The sequence below is a fragment of the Accipiter gentilis genome, chromosome Z (genome assembly GCF_929443795.1).
Source record: "Accipiter gentilis chromosome Z, bAccGen1.1, whole genome shotgun sequence".
Taxonomy (NCBI): Eukaryota; Metazoa; Chordata; class Aves; order Accipitriformes; family Accipitridae; genus Astur; species Astur gentilis.
This window is the reverse complement of record NC_064919.1, coordinates 53,998,048-54,015,054: the sequence shown is the minus strand read 5'-3', so window position 1 is coordinate 54,015,054 and position 17,007 is coordinate 53,998,048. Positions and strand designations below refer to the sequence as shown.

The following is a 17,007-nucleotide window of genomic DNA, read 5'->3' as shown; positions in this document are numbered from 1 at the left end:
TGAGGCAGTATTCAATCTCCTTTTTGGGTAAATCAAACACCTAAAAAACAGCCTTGTAAAAACATCAGAAAAATTTGCTAGCTGAAGCAGAAATTGTATTCTGAACCACTTTTTATTGTAATGGCTGCTGGTTTAATGAAAATCATCCATCTTTCAGCTCTTCTAAAATAAAACGTATCTTCCTGAACTGTGCAAAGTGTATGCAAAGAGTCATATCTGAGAGCCCTATAGGAGAAAACAGCAAATCTTTTAACTCACCTGACAGTATGTGAAGGAAAAAGATCAAATGGCACTGCTCCCTCTGTCTGTTGTCCCAAACTGGCCCTGTACTCGTCTAAATTTTCTGCTGGCACATACGTAATACTGCAACAAAATGGGACATGATTAAATAGCATGATGACTGCTGGTCCTGCCTTCGGTGGGTGTGAGGAAAGGATATGAGGAAGCCACTTGACTTCAAAGCCACAATGCTGGTATGTTGGGAATAAGGAGTTAGATGAATCCTTTGTGACCTTGCAACAAATGTGCATTTATGGTCAAACTAGGTAGCTGAACAGCACATAATGTTCTGAGGGCTGGCCACTCCATTTTAAGTAAATGGTGCTTGAACAGTGACAAGTGTGTAATAGAGACAATCTAGCTTCAGTCAAAACAGAGATTCCTCGTGCAAATACAAACACTGAAGGACCTGTGAGGTGTGAACCACCATTACCATCCTAAATGCTGGCTGAAAATGCTTCTGGAAGTTGGCCTGTAGGAGGTTTTGTGCTTTCCTTATCAGTTTTGTATCTATTTTAGGTTTCTATGCTTTTGGTGAAAAATAATGCATGGGTTTGGATGTACAAATGTGCTATAGCACATCACCTATGTCACAGGGATCAATCCCCTGCTCAACTCCTTCCTCCATTCCTTCATGCACTTCCAGCCAGCTTTAGACAGTCAGACAGTCATGTTTCACCAGACAAATGACATGCAGACTCCAGAGGCCCTGGTGTAACCCAATCATGTTTGAATGCCAGAAACAGAAATGGCCCAATAGATGGGAAGGGGGAAACAAAGAGATGGAAAAAGGATTAAGGCATGAAGAATATTTCTTAAAAACCCTCCCTCCACAGGCAACAGGACACTATGATCTAAACAGGGCTATTTAGACAGCCTTCCTTTAACAATGCTTTGTCTTCTTAAAAACCTTTAGTTGTTCAATAAGCAGCTAACAGATCCAAGTCTGCCAAGAAGTAAGGCTGATGGAAAAAGAATACAAAAAAAATGGCTCTCCTCCAATCCATCACATGGTTAAAACAAATATGAATGTATTTTCCCACAGGACAGACAAGGGAAAAAAAAATAATCTTGAGCACTTCACAAGGACGTGTAAGCTGCTGAGGAGAGACTCCTTCAGCTCTAAGTCTCTCACTTACTTGGAGTCCTCTTCTGTCTGTCACTCCATATATGCCACTGATTCCCTCTCTCATTGGTTTTCTGCTGAATAGACAACGCAGGAGAAGGCAGAGCAAAAAAACTTTTATGACTAATGCTGTCTGTCCAAACCACTCTACCAATATTATCAGAAGGACCATCTTTATTTGTCTTCTTTGTGCCAAGCACGTTCCCTAGCTCCTCTCACATCTACCATATCTAGAAAAGTCCAGAAAATGGTCATTAAGGAGGTGGCTAGGTGTGGGATAATTAGAAAAATAGACACATAGCGAACAAGAGACACAATGGGGCTGTTCAATCTGAGCCAGAGGCACCTGCAAGCAGCAGGCCTCAAGGACGCAGCGAAGGCTAACTGTTGCTACAAAGTTTGATGAAATAAGCACAAGAAGCTGAACAAGATGGGCCTACGTGACTGAAAGCAGGACACCAGGCAAGACACAGACAGAAGGAACCGTTCCCGTGATCAGAAGGCCTTTTCCAATTAACTATTGCTTTAGGTGTGTGAACAGCACATGTTAACCGATCAGTAGATGGCTTGCGCATGGTTGTGGTATATAACCAAGTGTTACGTAGCAATTAAACGGAGAAATCGCTTGATCCACAGAATCTGTGTTGGTCCGTTTCTCCCCAGGGCGAGTCCCTGGCGATGCGTCATTTCTCCTAGATTGTCGTGACGGGAAAGCGTGACAGCTAGGGTGCTGAACAGGAGGAATCCTCCTGTTCTTTTAACAGAAATTTCTAAATTATCTATATTATCACCAGCTTTTTCTCTTCCTTAAACCTCCTTTCTCTTCTGCTTTGGCCTTTTTCAAACAAGTGTCACGTGCTTGACGCAAAGTGCTTTCATTTTGAAGTGCTGGGGAGTTAACATACACTAGGGAAAAAACACTCAGCAGAAGGTCACTGACTTTTATCTCTCTTCCCTGAAGGCATTTCAGCACTGGAAACAAGCAAGACATGCAGCAGTTATTCTGCAAAGCCCTAGCAGTGAAACAGAGAGTAGCAAGAGGGAAAAGAGTTTTTGAAAATAATCACTACTACTTCTCAGCCGTCTCCAACTCCAAATGCACTGAACCATAGGGAAGTGCTAGTATTATGGTCACAAAACTCTCACAGGGCAAATGCTGCTGTAGAAACACCATGCAGTAAGCCCATACTAGTACCTTGCCTCTACAAAAGCTATGAGATGTGCAAGCTGCATTTCAATGAAAGAAAATCTATCATTCATCCACTTACATTCATCGGTTTTATCCCAATCAAATTCATCAATTTTCACCCTATAAAAATAAGTAGGAAACAATGTATTTTCCCTTGAAAGACAGCTGCAGTAAGGAAACCAGAATTGCAAGAAAAACTTCTGCTGGCTAGAAGGCTTGGGCAATCTCCTTTATGCTAAATTGCATCTGGAAGCTATTGTTCAAATAATTGAAAGGAGAATGGCTGGCTCCTAAAAAAAGGAACAGATATGCCCAGATTCAGCTTGGATCTAGACAGTTAACTGTGATCACTGATAAGAGTGTCCAGCATCCTTCAACTCTTGTCCAGTCCTTTTGCACAAGGAGCACAAGGCAAACAACTTTGCAGGGTCCCAAGGTCCATGGGTAGTAGTAGTCCTTACCTCATACTTTTGTGCCACATTCAGCGTTAAGAGATCAGATAAGGGCGAGACAAACCACATACATCACAACTTCTGGTATACTCTGTTGTTTTTCATTATATGAATAAGTAACTGACATTGTGCTGGGACATTCAAAACGTACAGCTCAAAGAGTGCTCTCAAACAGCCTTACATGCTACCCACAAACACCTCCCAACCCAAAAGCTCCCTTAAGTAGGTAAGCTTCCCTTTCTGTGTATAGCACAGGAACTGAGAAGAAAAGAAGTTCAACCCACCATTTTTAAAAATGCGTCTAAAATTGAGCAACTGAATTACCTAATTGATCTCCACAGATGGAGTCAAATTTAGATAGTATCACTGGGAGCAGTTACATTTTAGCTCTTTGGAAGATTACATTATTTCTATTCTAGTGCTTAACTACAGTTCTAATTGCCTAATTTTAAGGACTCAAGGAACATTCAGTATGTCTTTAACTGTTCATTCTTATCTACAACTAAACTTTAATAATACTTCAGCTACTTCATAAATATAAACCAGAACACTTACTTGCATTTTGCAAAAAATACCAGAGAAAAGAAAACTAAATTACATGGATCAAATGCATGAAAAGGTGTATTCTGTGTAGGAGTTCACCTTTGTTTGTTGCTCATCATTTCCAAAGTTCAGTTAACTGCAAAGGTTTCCCTAGCTGCTCTTATTAGCTAAGCTGTATTACTGATGTGGCTTTCCTCCTCCTCTCTCTCCTCTGCATCTTATTATTGAAAAGTTATACAAAAAATCTAGCTCTGCTGTGAATTAAGAGTTTTAGGAAATATGTATATCAGAAAGTCATCTTTGCTAAGTGGCTGTCTGTCCTGCTCCTGCCTTCTGACACACGGCAAGGTCAGATTGTACTAAAGATCTTGGACTTAATATCTGCCAAGAATTTTTTCCCTGCTTTGTACTTCCTGGGCAGACACCCCACAGTTACCAAATCCATCACTTTCTGGATTGCTACTGCAGCTAATTTCTTGGAGGTCACAGTGAGGTCTGAAGACATCCAGCATCATCCTGAACAGCTCAGTGTGTGACTGAGATGATGAGGGGCCCAGAACAAGAAGTGTGTTGGGCTCCTCTGGTCAACTCAGTTGACCCTTGTGCTGTAAACTGGAAATAAAAATCCACCCAGCCACCTGAATAGCTCATCTGCAAAAGGGACTGATAATTGTCTTAATATGGTCACAGGGAAGAGAGTAAGAGAAACAAGTGCCAGGAAATAGGGATGAAGACACAGAAGACAGGAAACAAGTAAATGACTCCTCTACTCTTGTGTTGCATTTCTTATCTGCAAGAGAAGTTAAAGTTCAACAATTTCAAGGGAAAGTATATGCAGGGTTAATCAATTCCTCTCTTTCATAGCTGTACAGCTTGAAGAAGAGTATGTTCTGGTTTCCTTTCTTGAGAGCTACAGCCACCCTTCTCCCCCCAGAGATATGTACTAGCAATGAAAGCAGTGACAATGGAAACACCAAAGGGTGCACATATGAAAATATCTTGTAAACACAACACCACATGCAGTACAGAGGAACATTTATCACATGCTTGACTGAACAGTCACACAAAACCTTGAAACACCAACAAACCAAAGTATGGAAAATGTTCAGGACAAATTACTGTCATTAACACATAAGGTCTAATTTGAACCTTTTTATAGATGAAGGAAGTAAAATATAAGTGCCACAGAAAATATGACACTGAGATTAATCCAGATATCAGTACATTGTACTCATGCCAATTTGAGCAGTGAACCCTGTAAACACACATACACACATGCGTGCACGCACATGTGCTCTGAACATGTCTGGGGTGGCCATCAGAGGTGAAATTTAAAAATATTACCAATATTTTTTTTAGAATACAGGTGTTTTCATTCCAGTCTTAGAAGTATGCTCCAATCTTCAAGTTTAAAGCCATATATATACACATACATATACACACACACACTCTCTCACAGCTTTTTTTTTAAAAAATATATATATACACGTCCACATGTGCAGCTGCATGCACATGCACGCACACACACACACAAAGAGAGAGAGAATATGTACCTATATCTGGATATATCCCTGACATTACTATGGATGTCATAAAAGCATGGAATGATTTTACAGACAAGTTGCAACATAGAGCCATAATGAGTTTCTGAATCGCCAATACTCACACATAACAGAGGGCCTGATCATCAGCAGGTGCTGGAGAAGATCTAGAATGTGAAGCATACGATGCAGCATCTTTTTACAATAGTGTTAACAAATGTCAATGTCTCATGCTGAATGTGAGAGGCATACTTATGTAGTTAAAACTATGACCTGCTTTTTTTTTTAACTTCTTCTTTATATTTTCTTTTCTTTTTTTTCTCCCATTCCACCTCCACTTCATCTACAACTCCCCCAGAAAGCATCTGCTCTTTATTATTGTCTATAGCAGTGATCATTAACAAGCATGGAAAATGGAATTGCAATCTATCTTTTATTTCTTGATCAGGAATTCATCCCCACACTTTAGGCAGGTGAATTCTGATTCAGCTTTGTAATTATCTGACAGATGTTACAAGCAGCTGCTGCTGAGCACAAAACCCTGGCTATTACTACAGAAATATAAGAGCTCCTGGCAAGGTGGAGTGAGAAGTGAAACAGAAAACATTCTGGTAAGGCCACACATCTGGTTTTCCACTCACAGAGAAGAAAAGTGTTAAATGCCTAAGTCTGAAACTCAGACTGCTGGTTCTTGAACTATTCAAAATAAAATTTCCTTTAATAAAACAAAATAAAGCCTTTGTGTGGCAAGTAAGAACAGCTTTATGTTTTCTCAGCAAATAATGTTCGCCACTGAAATACAGCTTTGAAATCAAAATATTTCTGCTTAATCACTTTGTAGGGGCACCCTGCTACCCAGAAAATCTCAGTTTAAAAGTTAGGCCAGGACAGTCCACCTTTGAGAAACACAAACACCTTGAGCAAATCCTTACTTTCTTTAGAAGAGTCACACTATGAATGCAAAACTCTGACTAATCCTATTCCTTCAATAAAACCAGACAGGGCAGTAATGATGATGATTACTAATAACAGTATTAACTTTGCAGCCCTGTATGGATAAAGAGGAATGATATCTAGATGGCCACACCTGAGTGCTTGTGCACCCTTGTTTCCCAAGGAAGACACCAAAGAGATTCAACTTGCTTATTTGAAATGCTGGCCCTTAAACCACAAATCCTGCAGGGTGGTGCACTACATTAGCTCTGAAATGACATCTATATAGCTGTGTATCCCTCTCAGCAAACAGGAAGAACTATCATAAGATAATGCTCCATATCTCCAAATTTCTGATTTGGGACATTACCCACATGTTTGTGTCATAATATTTTTCTGGGATCCTGTACTGCTCCTAAAGTACAAATTACAGAAAAGTTTAATTATGCTTAATAGTCTTGTATCAAAACTATGCAGGCTCAAAAATGTTGTCCTTATTCTTGCAAGAGTCCGTTAGAAGCTACCAAAGGATTTGGTCTTTCAGTTCTTTGAAGTGCAGAAGCCGGCTTCACTTTAAACCCTTATCATGAGAGTGCACCAAAGAACATAAATATAAAATGAAAGACAAAAATCCTAAGTAAGAATATGAATAGCAACTACCCCTTTTCTATGAGATCTTTCAGAAAGGGGATGCGCTTTTCTCTTTAAAGTCTGAATATTCACGTCTTAAGACAAGATTTTTATATTTCCAACATATCTGCAAAAGACTAAGACTAAAAAACAAAACTTACGGTCACACAGAGTAAAATGCAGCAGCTATAAAAGGATAAGCACAAATAATGTACACACGTGTGTTTGATCACATAACTACAGCACTAATAAAAGACTCCTCACAGAAGAATGGTGCTGTAGCATTTGTGTATCTAGGCAGACATACACACACATGCATGCGCACATACCAACTGATTTCAGTCGTGGCAGTCGGAATTACAATACAGTTTGAAAGCCTACAATAATAATCAATGTCTCATTTTATCAACACTGACTCATATTCATGACAGCACTGACAATAATGTAATTCATTATATAAGGATATCTTATTTTTTAAACAAGCTTGCTTTAAATCATAATCCTAAACGCATGACAGCTATGGGGCAGACAATTACACCCACAGTGAAGATACTTTGCCTACCTGTTCCTGAAATGCCAAGTCTCTTCAAAGCCAGACTACTTCTGGCGAAGAAAGGAGTGCCCTGCAGTCCATTTTGAACTGACAGAAACCACACAGTTAGCCGCAGCCTCACTGAGGATGAACTGATCCCTTTCAAGGCCACCCTCTTAAATAAGTAGAGGCTTCTATTACCAACAGCTCCATTAATCCCGTTTGCAGATCTGACCCAAACCATGTTACCATGCATTTGAGAAAAATAGCTACTAGAATTGTCTAGAGCACCTTCCACAAGTTCAGGAATAACCTCACTTCTCCATGGTGCATGTGGGCAAAGTTAACTCCACATCCATGATGACTAGAAAGAACTGTACTTTAAGGGAAAGTTTAAATTCTGTAAATTGAGTGAACTTGAGAAGAAACGTCCTCATCAACCAAGCAGATTTTTCAAAACTTGTATTAATTACTGCAAGTTTAATGTAGTACTCTCAAGAGCAGATATTTATGCACTACAGCAACAACTCCTTTGTACGTACTAATAAAAACTTGGAAGTCATTTCACAAAACAGACTGTTTCTGCTGTTTGTCACAGATATACTGAAAATGTTTTAAGTATTACTTTTCTGCATTAACATCATGTGCCATACTTTCTGTCCAGCGGTTAAAACCAAAATCCACTACAAAGATCTCCATCAAATGAAACCACTTGTGCAATGGCCAGGACAGTCCACCTTTGAGAAACACAAACACCTTGAGCAAATCCTTACTTTCTTTAGAAGAGTCACACTATGAATGCAAAACTCTGACTAATCCTATTCCTTCAATAAAACCAGACAGGGCAGTAATGATGATGATTACTAATGACAGTATTAACTTTTCTAAGAATATCCAAAGCCTCTCACACAAGTGATTTTATCTTTCAAACCCATGAAGCTGTAATCTGAAGGTCAATTATCCATCTGAAGCTGTAACTTAAAGGTAAATTCATGTTGTGAAAACAAACAAAATTTTCATTTAGAATACTTGCATAAATACCCAAATTTTGACATTTAGCCTTTTCCTACCACAATTCATCATCTAGCTTTACCTACTTTATATCTGGTCCGATGAGTGAATGCCTCCTTAGCATAGCCCGGGCTTGTGCATTGGTTAAGTTAGTGGTTGACTCTTCATTAATGGACAGGATGCAGTCCCCCACACCAATCCGTCCATCACGACTTATGGAGCCTCCATGAATAATGCTGCGGACAATCATTCCTGAGCCATCTTTATTGGAACTTACTGTCATCCCTATGGTGAAAAACACATTAAACAGTTAATAACATCTTTGAGCCCCAACTCTGAGTGCCAAGAAAAAGAAATGTGACCTCGGGCAGGGAAGGTAAAAGCCAGTCAGCTGACCTGCCAATGTCAGCAAGCCTATAAAAACATTGCTCTTATTCTCCCTTGCATTTCCTTCTTTTCAATAGGAGACAGCAGTTACAAATCACAATCACAGTATCTTTACCTTATGTCATTTGACATACCAGGCTCAACATAAAAAGACAGTGGAAAATTTAAGCAGAAAATACACAAAAAAGGTAATGAAATCACTTCTAAACCAGTCAAATTTACCACCACAGTTCACTGAGTTTATACATCACATTTCAGTTTAGTTTATGATGGTTCTCTCTGGAAAGGAGGTAAAATGATTAAACAGTTAATTAGGAGCATAGAACCAATACAACCACACACTTATTTTCAACAGAAAGCCTGAATCAGATCCCACTGAGATAGTGGCTGCCTTCCTGCTCTCCTAGGGGGGCCATTACTTAGGCCCAGAAGAGCATCCTGACTTCTGTGAGAGCCTGCGCACTACTGACAGATACAGGACACTACATGAGTTACACCGTAATCCAACCTGTGGCACAGCAGGACACTACTACTCAAATGTTTATACACACCATTTAACTCTACTTTCTTTTCAGTAACGGGAAATGAGACAGAGATGCTCTTCCCACTCCTCCCACCCACCAGTCCACCCTGTGGACTTCCACTACCTTAATACTGCCAAACTCATTTTTATTCTTTTTTGTGCACTAACATGGAAGCTTTCCTTTACTAACAAGATGAAGCCACTGAAGTAAGAGTGCTTTATGAAGGAATATCTATTGGAGAAGGAAGCAGTGACTACCCCGCTATGTGTTCTCCTGGTATTGCATGTAAACATCTGGCTAGAAAGCACTGGGAGTGCAGCTGTGTGTCTACAAGCCCTTACCTTATTGTCCAGACTCTGAGCGGAAGGAAGATGATAGCTACCCAGAGCAAAACTTCCAAGGATACTGACTATGAAAAAATTCTGACCATTTATACACAAACATGGCTACAGAATGAGACTAAACACTTTACCCTGTGACCTTAGACCCTGGGAGACAGACTGGCTGAACAGAGTTTAGAAGGTAGCTGTAAGACCCAGGCTAGCCAGATTCAGCCAACCTTACAAACATCTGCCTATATATCTGTGTCAGAGAAAAAAATAAAATACTGTAACCATTTAAAGAACAACATGAATCTGGATATTCATTTGTGCTTTTTCGACTCCTTCCAGAAAACAAAAATCTCTTCACACTGTTGGCTTCTCACACCTACTTGTAGCTGAGATTAACATAGCTGTCTAAGTATGAGAAGGTGGCCCTGACTAGCAAGGAACTGCCCAATAAGCTTCTTAGACACAGGAATACATGTACCTCTCTACTTTGGTATGGAGAAGTCAAGGTTTATCTTTTGGGAAAAACTGCAAAACCCATCTTCATGATGGCACTTTATAGTAAACTCATGAAAGAATATGGTGTTACCACTGACTGGAGATCTTGTCACCTATCCCTCCACTTAGTAACATTATAATGTTGAGCACATCACAGATAGCATTAACAGGTGCTGTCCTCTGGTGTTTACACTCACGTACTCCTTCCAACAACCACCTCTTGACAGATTGGCTCACACAGGTTACTCAGTTAGATCTGAATGTAAACACAACTCTGCAACAAAGTGGTCTCCACCAGAATACAGGCAGCATGCACATAAAAGCAAACTGCCAGGCAAACAGCTGAAATGTGGTCTGAAATTCTGAACCTAACTTTGCTGCTTGGTTAAGCCAGTAACAACCAACAGTATTACTGAGGCTAGTGTAATAGCACTTTAGAAAAACATCATCCCTGGTTTCTATGCTGACATCCTCATTACAACAGATCTGCAAGGCTGATGTCACACTTTGGACAGCTACAGTTTCAGGTTAAAAATGCAAATGCCACTGTCAAGTTGCCAAATGAATCACACAGGACAATGGCATTTCAGGTCTTGCATGTGGGTGCTCTGTCCTCTTACCTTTTAAAAATCACAATCAAAAGGTTAGAGCTCCAGCTCTGGCTGGATCTGAAGAGCTGTTGCAAGCTATGGGTGACCCCATTTAAAAAGAAGAAAAAAGTACCAGTTCTCAACTGAAATAATTGATGCAGCTGCAGCTTTCAACATCATTCACAGCTCTTGATTTAGCTCCTTTTGTAAAAATGAAAGTTAAAAGCAGTGCAGCCATGTGTGTAAATTGGTCACTGTGCCCAGGCAGCTTCCCAGGCCAGAGCACACACAGCCCGGAAGAAAAAGACTACAGTTAAAAGCCAGGAGAAAGCATTATTCACATTCATACTATGTGTATGAGAGGCCAGTCTTCATTTTCATGCATGTAATGTCTGCCAATGTGTACCCTGCCCCAAGTTTGTATTTTTATGCTATATTACGCTTGACATGAAATTTGCTTTGTATGTTCACTGCACTTAAAATACTCATAGACATACATCAAAAACACAACTCTATTGAGTTAGGACGGTACTGCAAACAAAACTTCTTTAACAAAATCCAAATGCCTGGAACTGCACTGTGACCTGCACTTTATTCATCCTGGCAATGAGGTTAGTGAAGGCAGTAGTTACCCAAGCACCTCACACCAATGAGTCAAAACTTATACCCACATCAGCCTTGCCTACAGCTTTATATTTTGGGGAGGCTGATTTTAAAACAGGTCAATTCCCAGTCCACTTTGGAGGCTGGCTGTATCACAAAGGAGAAGGTGATATGAGGCAGACTGAGCATCCAGCCATCAGAGCACAATTTATTCCAGGCAGAAGCACCCATGGAATTACAGCACCAGAGCACCCCACCCACCTCTGCACAGCAAGGGAGTCCTGAGTGGTGGCTCTTTATGAACTAAGGGCCCACAGGCCACTTCCAGGGTGTTTCCTGTGGACAACCCATCTTAAAGCATTTGTGGAGTTATTGCAAACGGCCAGTGCCTACACAAATGCCTGCCCTACCAACACCAGAGAGTCTTCAAGAACATGCAGTTGGCCAGAAGAAACGGTACCAGGAACCTTAATCAAAGCAAATGAACACACCAGCTTTGAATGGGAGGACAGCACCACTGCTTCCTACCACAAAGTCTCCCTTGCACTGGCTCTGGGAACTGGCCTGGGAGGATGCTATCCCTATGCTCCCCCTCACACTGTCCAGGGCCACACCAGAGACCAGGAAAGGACGCTGAAAAACGTTTCCATCTGTTTTGCCTCTGCACTCCAAAATGTGCCTCCAGTCAGTATGCTCAGGAAGTTGCGGATTGCAGATATTTAAAACCCTGAAATTCTCTACAAAATTATAGTATCATTGAGCTAAAAATACTGCCTATTAAATGTATCAACGATCTGATCTTCAGAAGTACTGAGGCACTTAAGATAAAAGCACAAATAGGTAGCAAGGAAGTGAAAAGCTTGTTTAGACCTTTTGGACCATTCTCAGAAAGCAAGATCATTTTGTGTTTACATATATTTGAAAGTCTAGTCTGCAGCTTTTTGACTGAAGTGTTCTTCTACAGCATTCCTTGGCAATATCTCATTTTTACGCTATATTATATAAATGTATAGAGACATTAAAAAACAATGTATTAAAATTGTTCTGTTAACATTTAGGAATAACTAAACTCCTTTACAGGAAAAAAAAAATCTCAGTGAGACTGTACAGTTTACTTTTGTGTTCACAGTGACAGCAAATGCATCCACTGCCATCATAGCCAAACAGGGCAAGAGCAGCAAAGAATGAATATCCTGTTATGCTTTCCCCACTAAAAGGAAAATGTTTAGTCTTTACTAATAAAACAAGAAACGTATGGGAAAAACAGAAAGCCATGTTTCTGAACAGGTTACAAAAAATGTTAGCGACCTTACCTAGACTTGAATTGCCTTTTGCAATAGTGATAGTCTTCTCATATGTATTTTTGACTGAATTTGGGATTGTGGAACTTCCCTCTAGAGATACTGGGCATCTCTTTTCCATTAAAACCACTTGATCCTAACACAAGGGAAAATAACATCAGTTCAGAATACCAAGATAAAAATACAATTGGACATACTGACCTCAACTCAACTTATACAAAATCTAGGTGCGTAACTGTTACAAATTCCTTATACAGACATTGGAAAAGTCAGTCCATCAAAGATCAAACTGACATACATAAGGTTTCTGTTTTCATTCAGGTAATGCAGCAAATCTACCACAAAGTATGCTTTTAATTTAGAGACATCAGTTACACTCCTAAAAGTAGAGGGATGAGCTCAAGGGCTCTCAGGCTCATTCACCACATGTCTAACAATCTGCCAGTGCTAAAGTAATAAATCTTGTAAGAAACTGCAGGTCTTTTTAATAATTTCTTAACAAACCACTGAATGTAAGAAAAAAGAAACACATCACAGAGACTGACATATAAAGGAATATTATGTCTGCACAATGTGGCATCACAGACCAGTCTGTCTGGTCTGCAACTGTGCAGGCTTGTGTGAACACCAGGATGCAAGACTTTCACACCACTACCCCTTGGCTTAGGAAAAGCCTCGTTTCCAGCTGTGCACCTCCTCCTTGGGCCCATGCCTCTGCAGAGATTAATAGGGTATAAGAAGAGCCCCCTGGCCTGCCCAATGGGTACACTGTGGTCTAGCAGTGTCTACTGCTGTGAGGTATGAGAAGACTTACATACCCCTGTATCGCTAGTCTCTGGTAGATGACTATCTTAGTGCCATAAATTATCTCCATTTTGGATAGATCTAAATCCCTAAGTTTTGATGTGAGCTACCACATCTGACAGATATTTAAACGAAAGAACCATACACAGCTGTTGGCCAGTGTCTATTTCTGTAGGAGATTCTATGGTGTAATATGGCCTTTCCATAGGTTTTTTTCAATTACTATTTAAAAAAAAAATCTTTACTTGTCCAGTGGGATCAAGCTGCATTGCAGTAGCAAGGCTTGTACATTGTGCAATTTCTGCTGTTGTCTGAGTTGCAGTCCATGTTGCTGTGTTTTCACTTTCATTTTGGTTGACATCCGGAACAGCCAGAGGCAGAAGATCCTTTTTAGCAAAACCAGTTGCAGTTTCCAGGCTACTGGCCACTATGGACTTTTGCTCTCTCGCTCTCTGATTCAGATCCATGCTGTACAGATTCTTGTCAGATACACAGAAATCAGCTGCAGCATTTGAACATTCCTCTCCAACAGACTGTTAAACACAGAAGACAATGAACAATCAACATTCTTTTGTAATAGAATTTAATAGTACATTTCATGCTAAAATATTAAACAGAAACTAAACTCCCAGAACTTAAACATATATGTTGTAACATCAGTGTCTTCAGTAGATCCCTACAGGCATTTTACTATAAAATTTACTTGGTTCCCCAGACAATTTCTTCTATTGTAAAATAACAGAAATCAGTAAGTTACTGCTGAAGGCCAAATTCTAATTTGGTACTTACTCATCAGTAACTCTCTGCTAACTTCAGCAAAGTAAGGTCCACTCACAGATTCTCAAAGTAGACATAACTCCAGCAAGTTATTAAAATTAAAGCATCGAATTGTCTTAGGTGGAAGAACTTTGCAAGACTAAAGTCTTTACTTTCAAAACACGTTAGCAAGAAAGGAGCAATTTCAAGCAGTTCAGAGAAGAAGAATGCAATCTAATAATCCATTTAACTGAACAGAAACCTATTTAGCCATCTTTAGACATCCCTTCCACACAAAGAGGGAAATGTAAAAAATCGGTCAAATCTCAGCAAAAAATGAACATAGAGGTTTTGAAGTGTGACAATAATCATACAGTTACAGAAAATTAGCAGTTAGTACTTATTGCAAGTATATCAATTATGGCTGCAGTACTAGGATTAAGTTCTCTACACAAAATTTGTTTAGACTTTCAAGATTCCAAGGTCCTGCATTTCAAGTATTTTAAGGTATTGCAAGAATCACAACCTTCTGAAAAAAAAAATCTTCAAATATTCTCTAGCTGAGCTTTCAAAATAAGTAATTTTAAAAACATGTAGGCTATTAGATATTAGAAAGATATATCAAGGACTTAAATGTTGGACTTAGAGGATTGTATCAGTATTAAGAATTTTTCTCTGAAATGTAGTAAATGTAGTCACAAGAACGTCTACCTCTATCTATCTTAGTTGTTACCCTCTGGTCCTATTAATTCTTCTATTTCTTTTCCAAAAGGTGGGGAAAACGTGTTTCCCAGGATTTTGGGATATTTTGCAACATTTTGTATCATGGGCCTTAGAATTAGTTTTTCTCATCTTTCATGAAGTGCATACGTGCTTGCTCTGTCCCCAAGCAATCATCAGAAAAGGTTCACCTGTAAGTAAGTGGTTTAAGTAACATCTGAGAAGATAATTGAGAAAAGCCTAAATACAACTAGTCTGCATGATGTAAACAATGAAATAATTTCCTACCTTTTGGAGAACAGAACACCAGGACTACAATCTATTTAAATTATTTCATAAGGTTTCAAAGACAGCTGGGACATCTACTTTTAAGTCTGTTTTGTATCCATTTCCAAATAGTGAAAACAAGACCCAGATTGTACTCAACATTTATTCCATATGCCATATATACATATTAGAGTTGCAGCATATGCCCATTTATTATTTTTTTTCACTTAAAGAAAAGCAATGCTGTAATTTTTGACGACAAGAACGCTTTCAGGAATTTGTAACCACAGCAACATGTGGCCTCATTATAGCATCTTCATTACTTTAAGTATTTTTTTTTCATCACGTATTTTTAAAAGTGACACCAAAGGCATTCAGAACCTGTCAACTGCCCTGCAGCCAGAAATAGCTGAAATACCTCTGCATTCCTCATAGCATCAAATAGCATTTTTTTTTCATTTTTACTGCATCTCACATGCTTCAAATGTCTTCTTTTATGAACAGATTTTCTCGCTATGTTTACTTTGTGAAGTCACTTATAACTGCAGAGTATAGAATGTTACTCGATGAGAACTTACTCACTTCATACTGGCGCACAAAGAGGAACACTGAAAAATCAGGACCGTAATCTTTAAAAAAACATGCAAACTAAAGCCATCTTTAAGTCAATACTGAAAATAACTTAAGACCTTCTAGAGCTTCAACTTGATATATAATGTAAATCCAGCCTCCATCTCATAAAATGCTTCTCAGCATGCAAAATGCATAATCCGTTTAAGTAACAATTACAGAGTTAAACAATGCAATCTGTCCCACTGGCACAGCAGAGATGTGCTCTTCTGTGGATTAGCAGAAACCATTAGAAGATGAATTTAGCTTTCCAACCACGGCTGAACATATTCCACGAGAGATAAAGACAGTTACTGCAGCTCAGGTGTGGAGGAAAAAGCAGCAGCTACTCTATTCAAGACCACAGACTGAAAACCTGGGAGAAATCCCTACAATGTTGCTTTCAAAGAAGACTGCTAGGAGAAATGACTTGGAAGACTCTGGATTAGAAAAATAAATCCATAGATTGCCACAAAAAAAGAGCATGAAAAACCATGGAGAGAAACAAAACACCAACTCTGATACAAAGAATGAAGTCATTATAGGTATGTGACCAGCAAGAAAAAAGATACTGATCTTTGTAGTAGTCTTAAGGAACTTATCTCCATTTACTGACTTTAAATAGAAATTACTAGCAATCAGAGGTTTGATATATACAGAATTACTTCTAATTATAGTATCATTATGAACATTTCATTCAAGAACACAGTAAATTAATTAGCAAACATAATAACTATGAAGCATAAAAGCAAAGCTTAGGAGGATAACTTACTCTTGCTTTTCATACCAAAAATATTGTAGAATAATGCAGTTATTTTGTGTTATCACTCTTTACTATGCTCTGAATTAAGTTTTGCAGCAGACTGCTCACCACAATTTTAACACTACAAACATCTCACCATACTTTATCTGGCTATACAAAACACAAATCCAAGCTTTCAACCTTCTAGCTGCCTCTCTCTTCAACACGGGCATCTGAAAGACACCAGCACCACCCTAAATAAAACTGCATTTTAATCTGGTAATAAATAGTGCAGTTTGAACCAGGATGCCATAAAATATTTATATCTAATAATACAGCCTCTTCACACTTATAATCAAAGTTTGTCATCAATAAAACCATCCTCCTTTTTACCTTGGGAGTTGACAATGGAAGAGAGAAGCTGTAGTTTAGCTCACCGCTACAGGTACTGCCATGCAGAGCTATCACTGAAGCCTCGAAGACGTCATTCTCTAGAGAATACTGCGATTCAAAGGTGGACTCATCCACTAGATCTGCCTCGCTGGAGTCCACCTAACAACAAAAGCAATTCAATCAGCCAGGCTGTTAACCTGCACACCACATAAGCCCCAAACACATGCATCTCAGCTGCTACATACTGA

At 39.2% G+C, this 17,007-nt stretch overlaps 1 protein-coding gene across 12 annotated transcripts in view; it reads right to left on the bottom strand.

The window, feature by feature from the left end:
• MPDZ (multiple PDZ domain crumbs cell polarity complex component) overlaps positions 1–17,007 on the bottom strand; it is a 1,139,709-nt gene that overhangs the window by 1,074,232 nt on the left and 48,470 nt on the right. For 9 of the 12 annotated variants that reach the window (XR_007505031.1, XR_007505032.1, XM_049794701.1 and 6 more), the window contains 6 exons: positions 16,760–16,918; positions 13,518–13,805; positions 12,481–12,604; positions 8,323–8,521; positions 5,256–5,297; positions 259–363 (listed from right to left, as the gene is read on the bottom strand). Coding sequence is in view for 10 of the 12 variants with exons in the window: in XM_049794701.1 (XP_049650658.1) it covers positions 259–363; positions 5,256–5,297; positions 8,323–8,521; positions 12,481–12,604; positions 13,518–13,805; positions 16,760–16,918 (917 nt within the window). In the remaining 2 variants the exon portion in view is untranslated. The remainder of the gene's footprint in view (positions 1–258; positions 364–5,255; positions 5,298–8,322; positions 8,522–12,480; positions 12,605–13,517; positions 13,806–16,759; positions 16,919–17,007) is intronic. The other 3 variants (XM_049794696.1, XM_049794697.1, XM_049794698.1) reach the window with 2 other exon arrangements.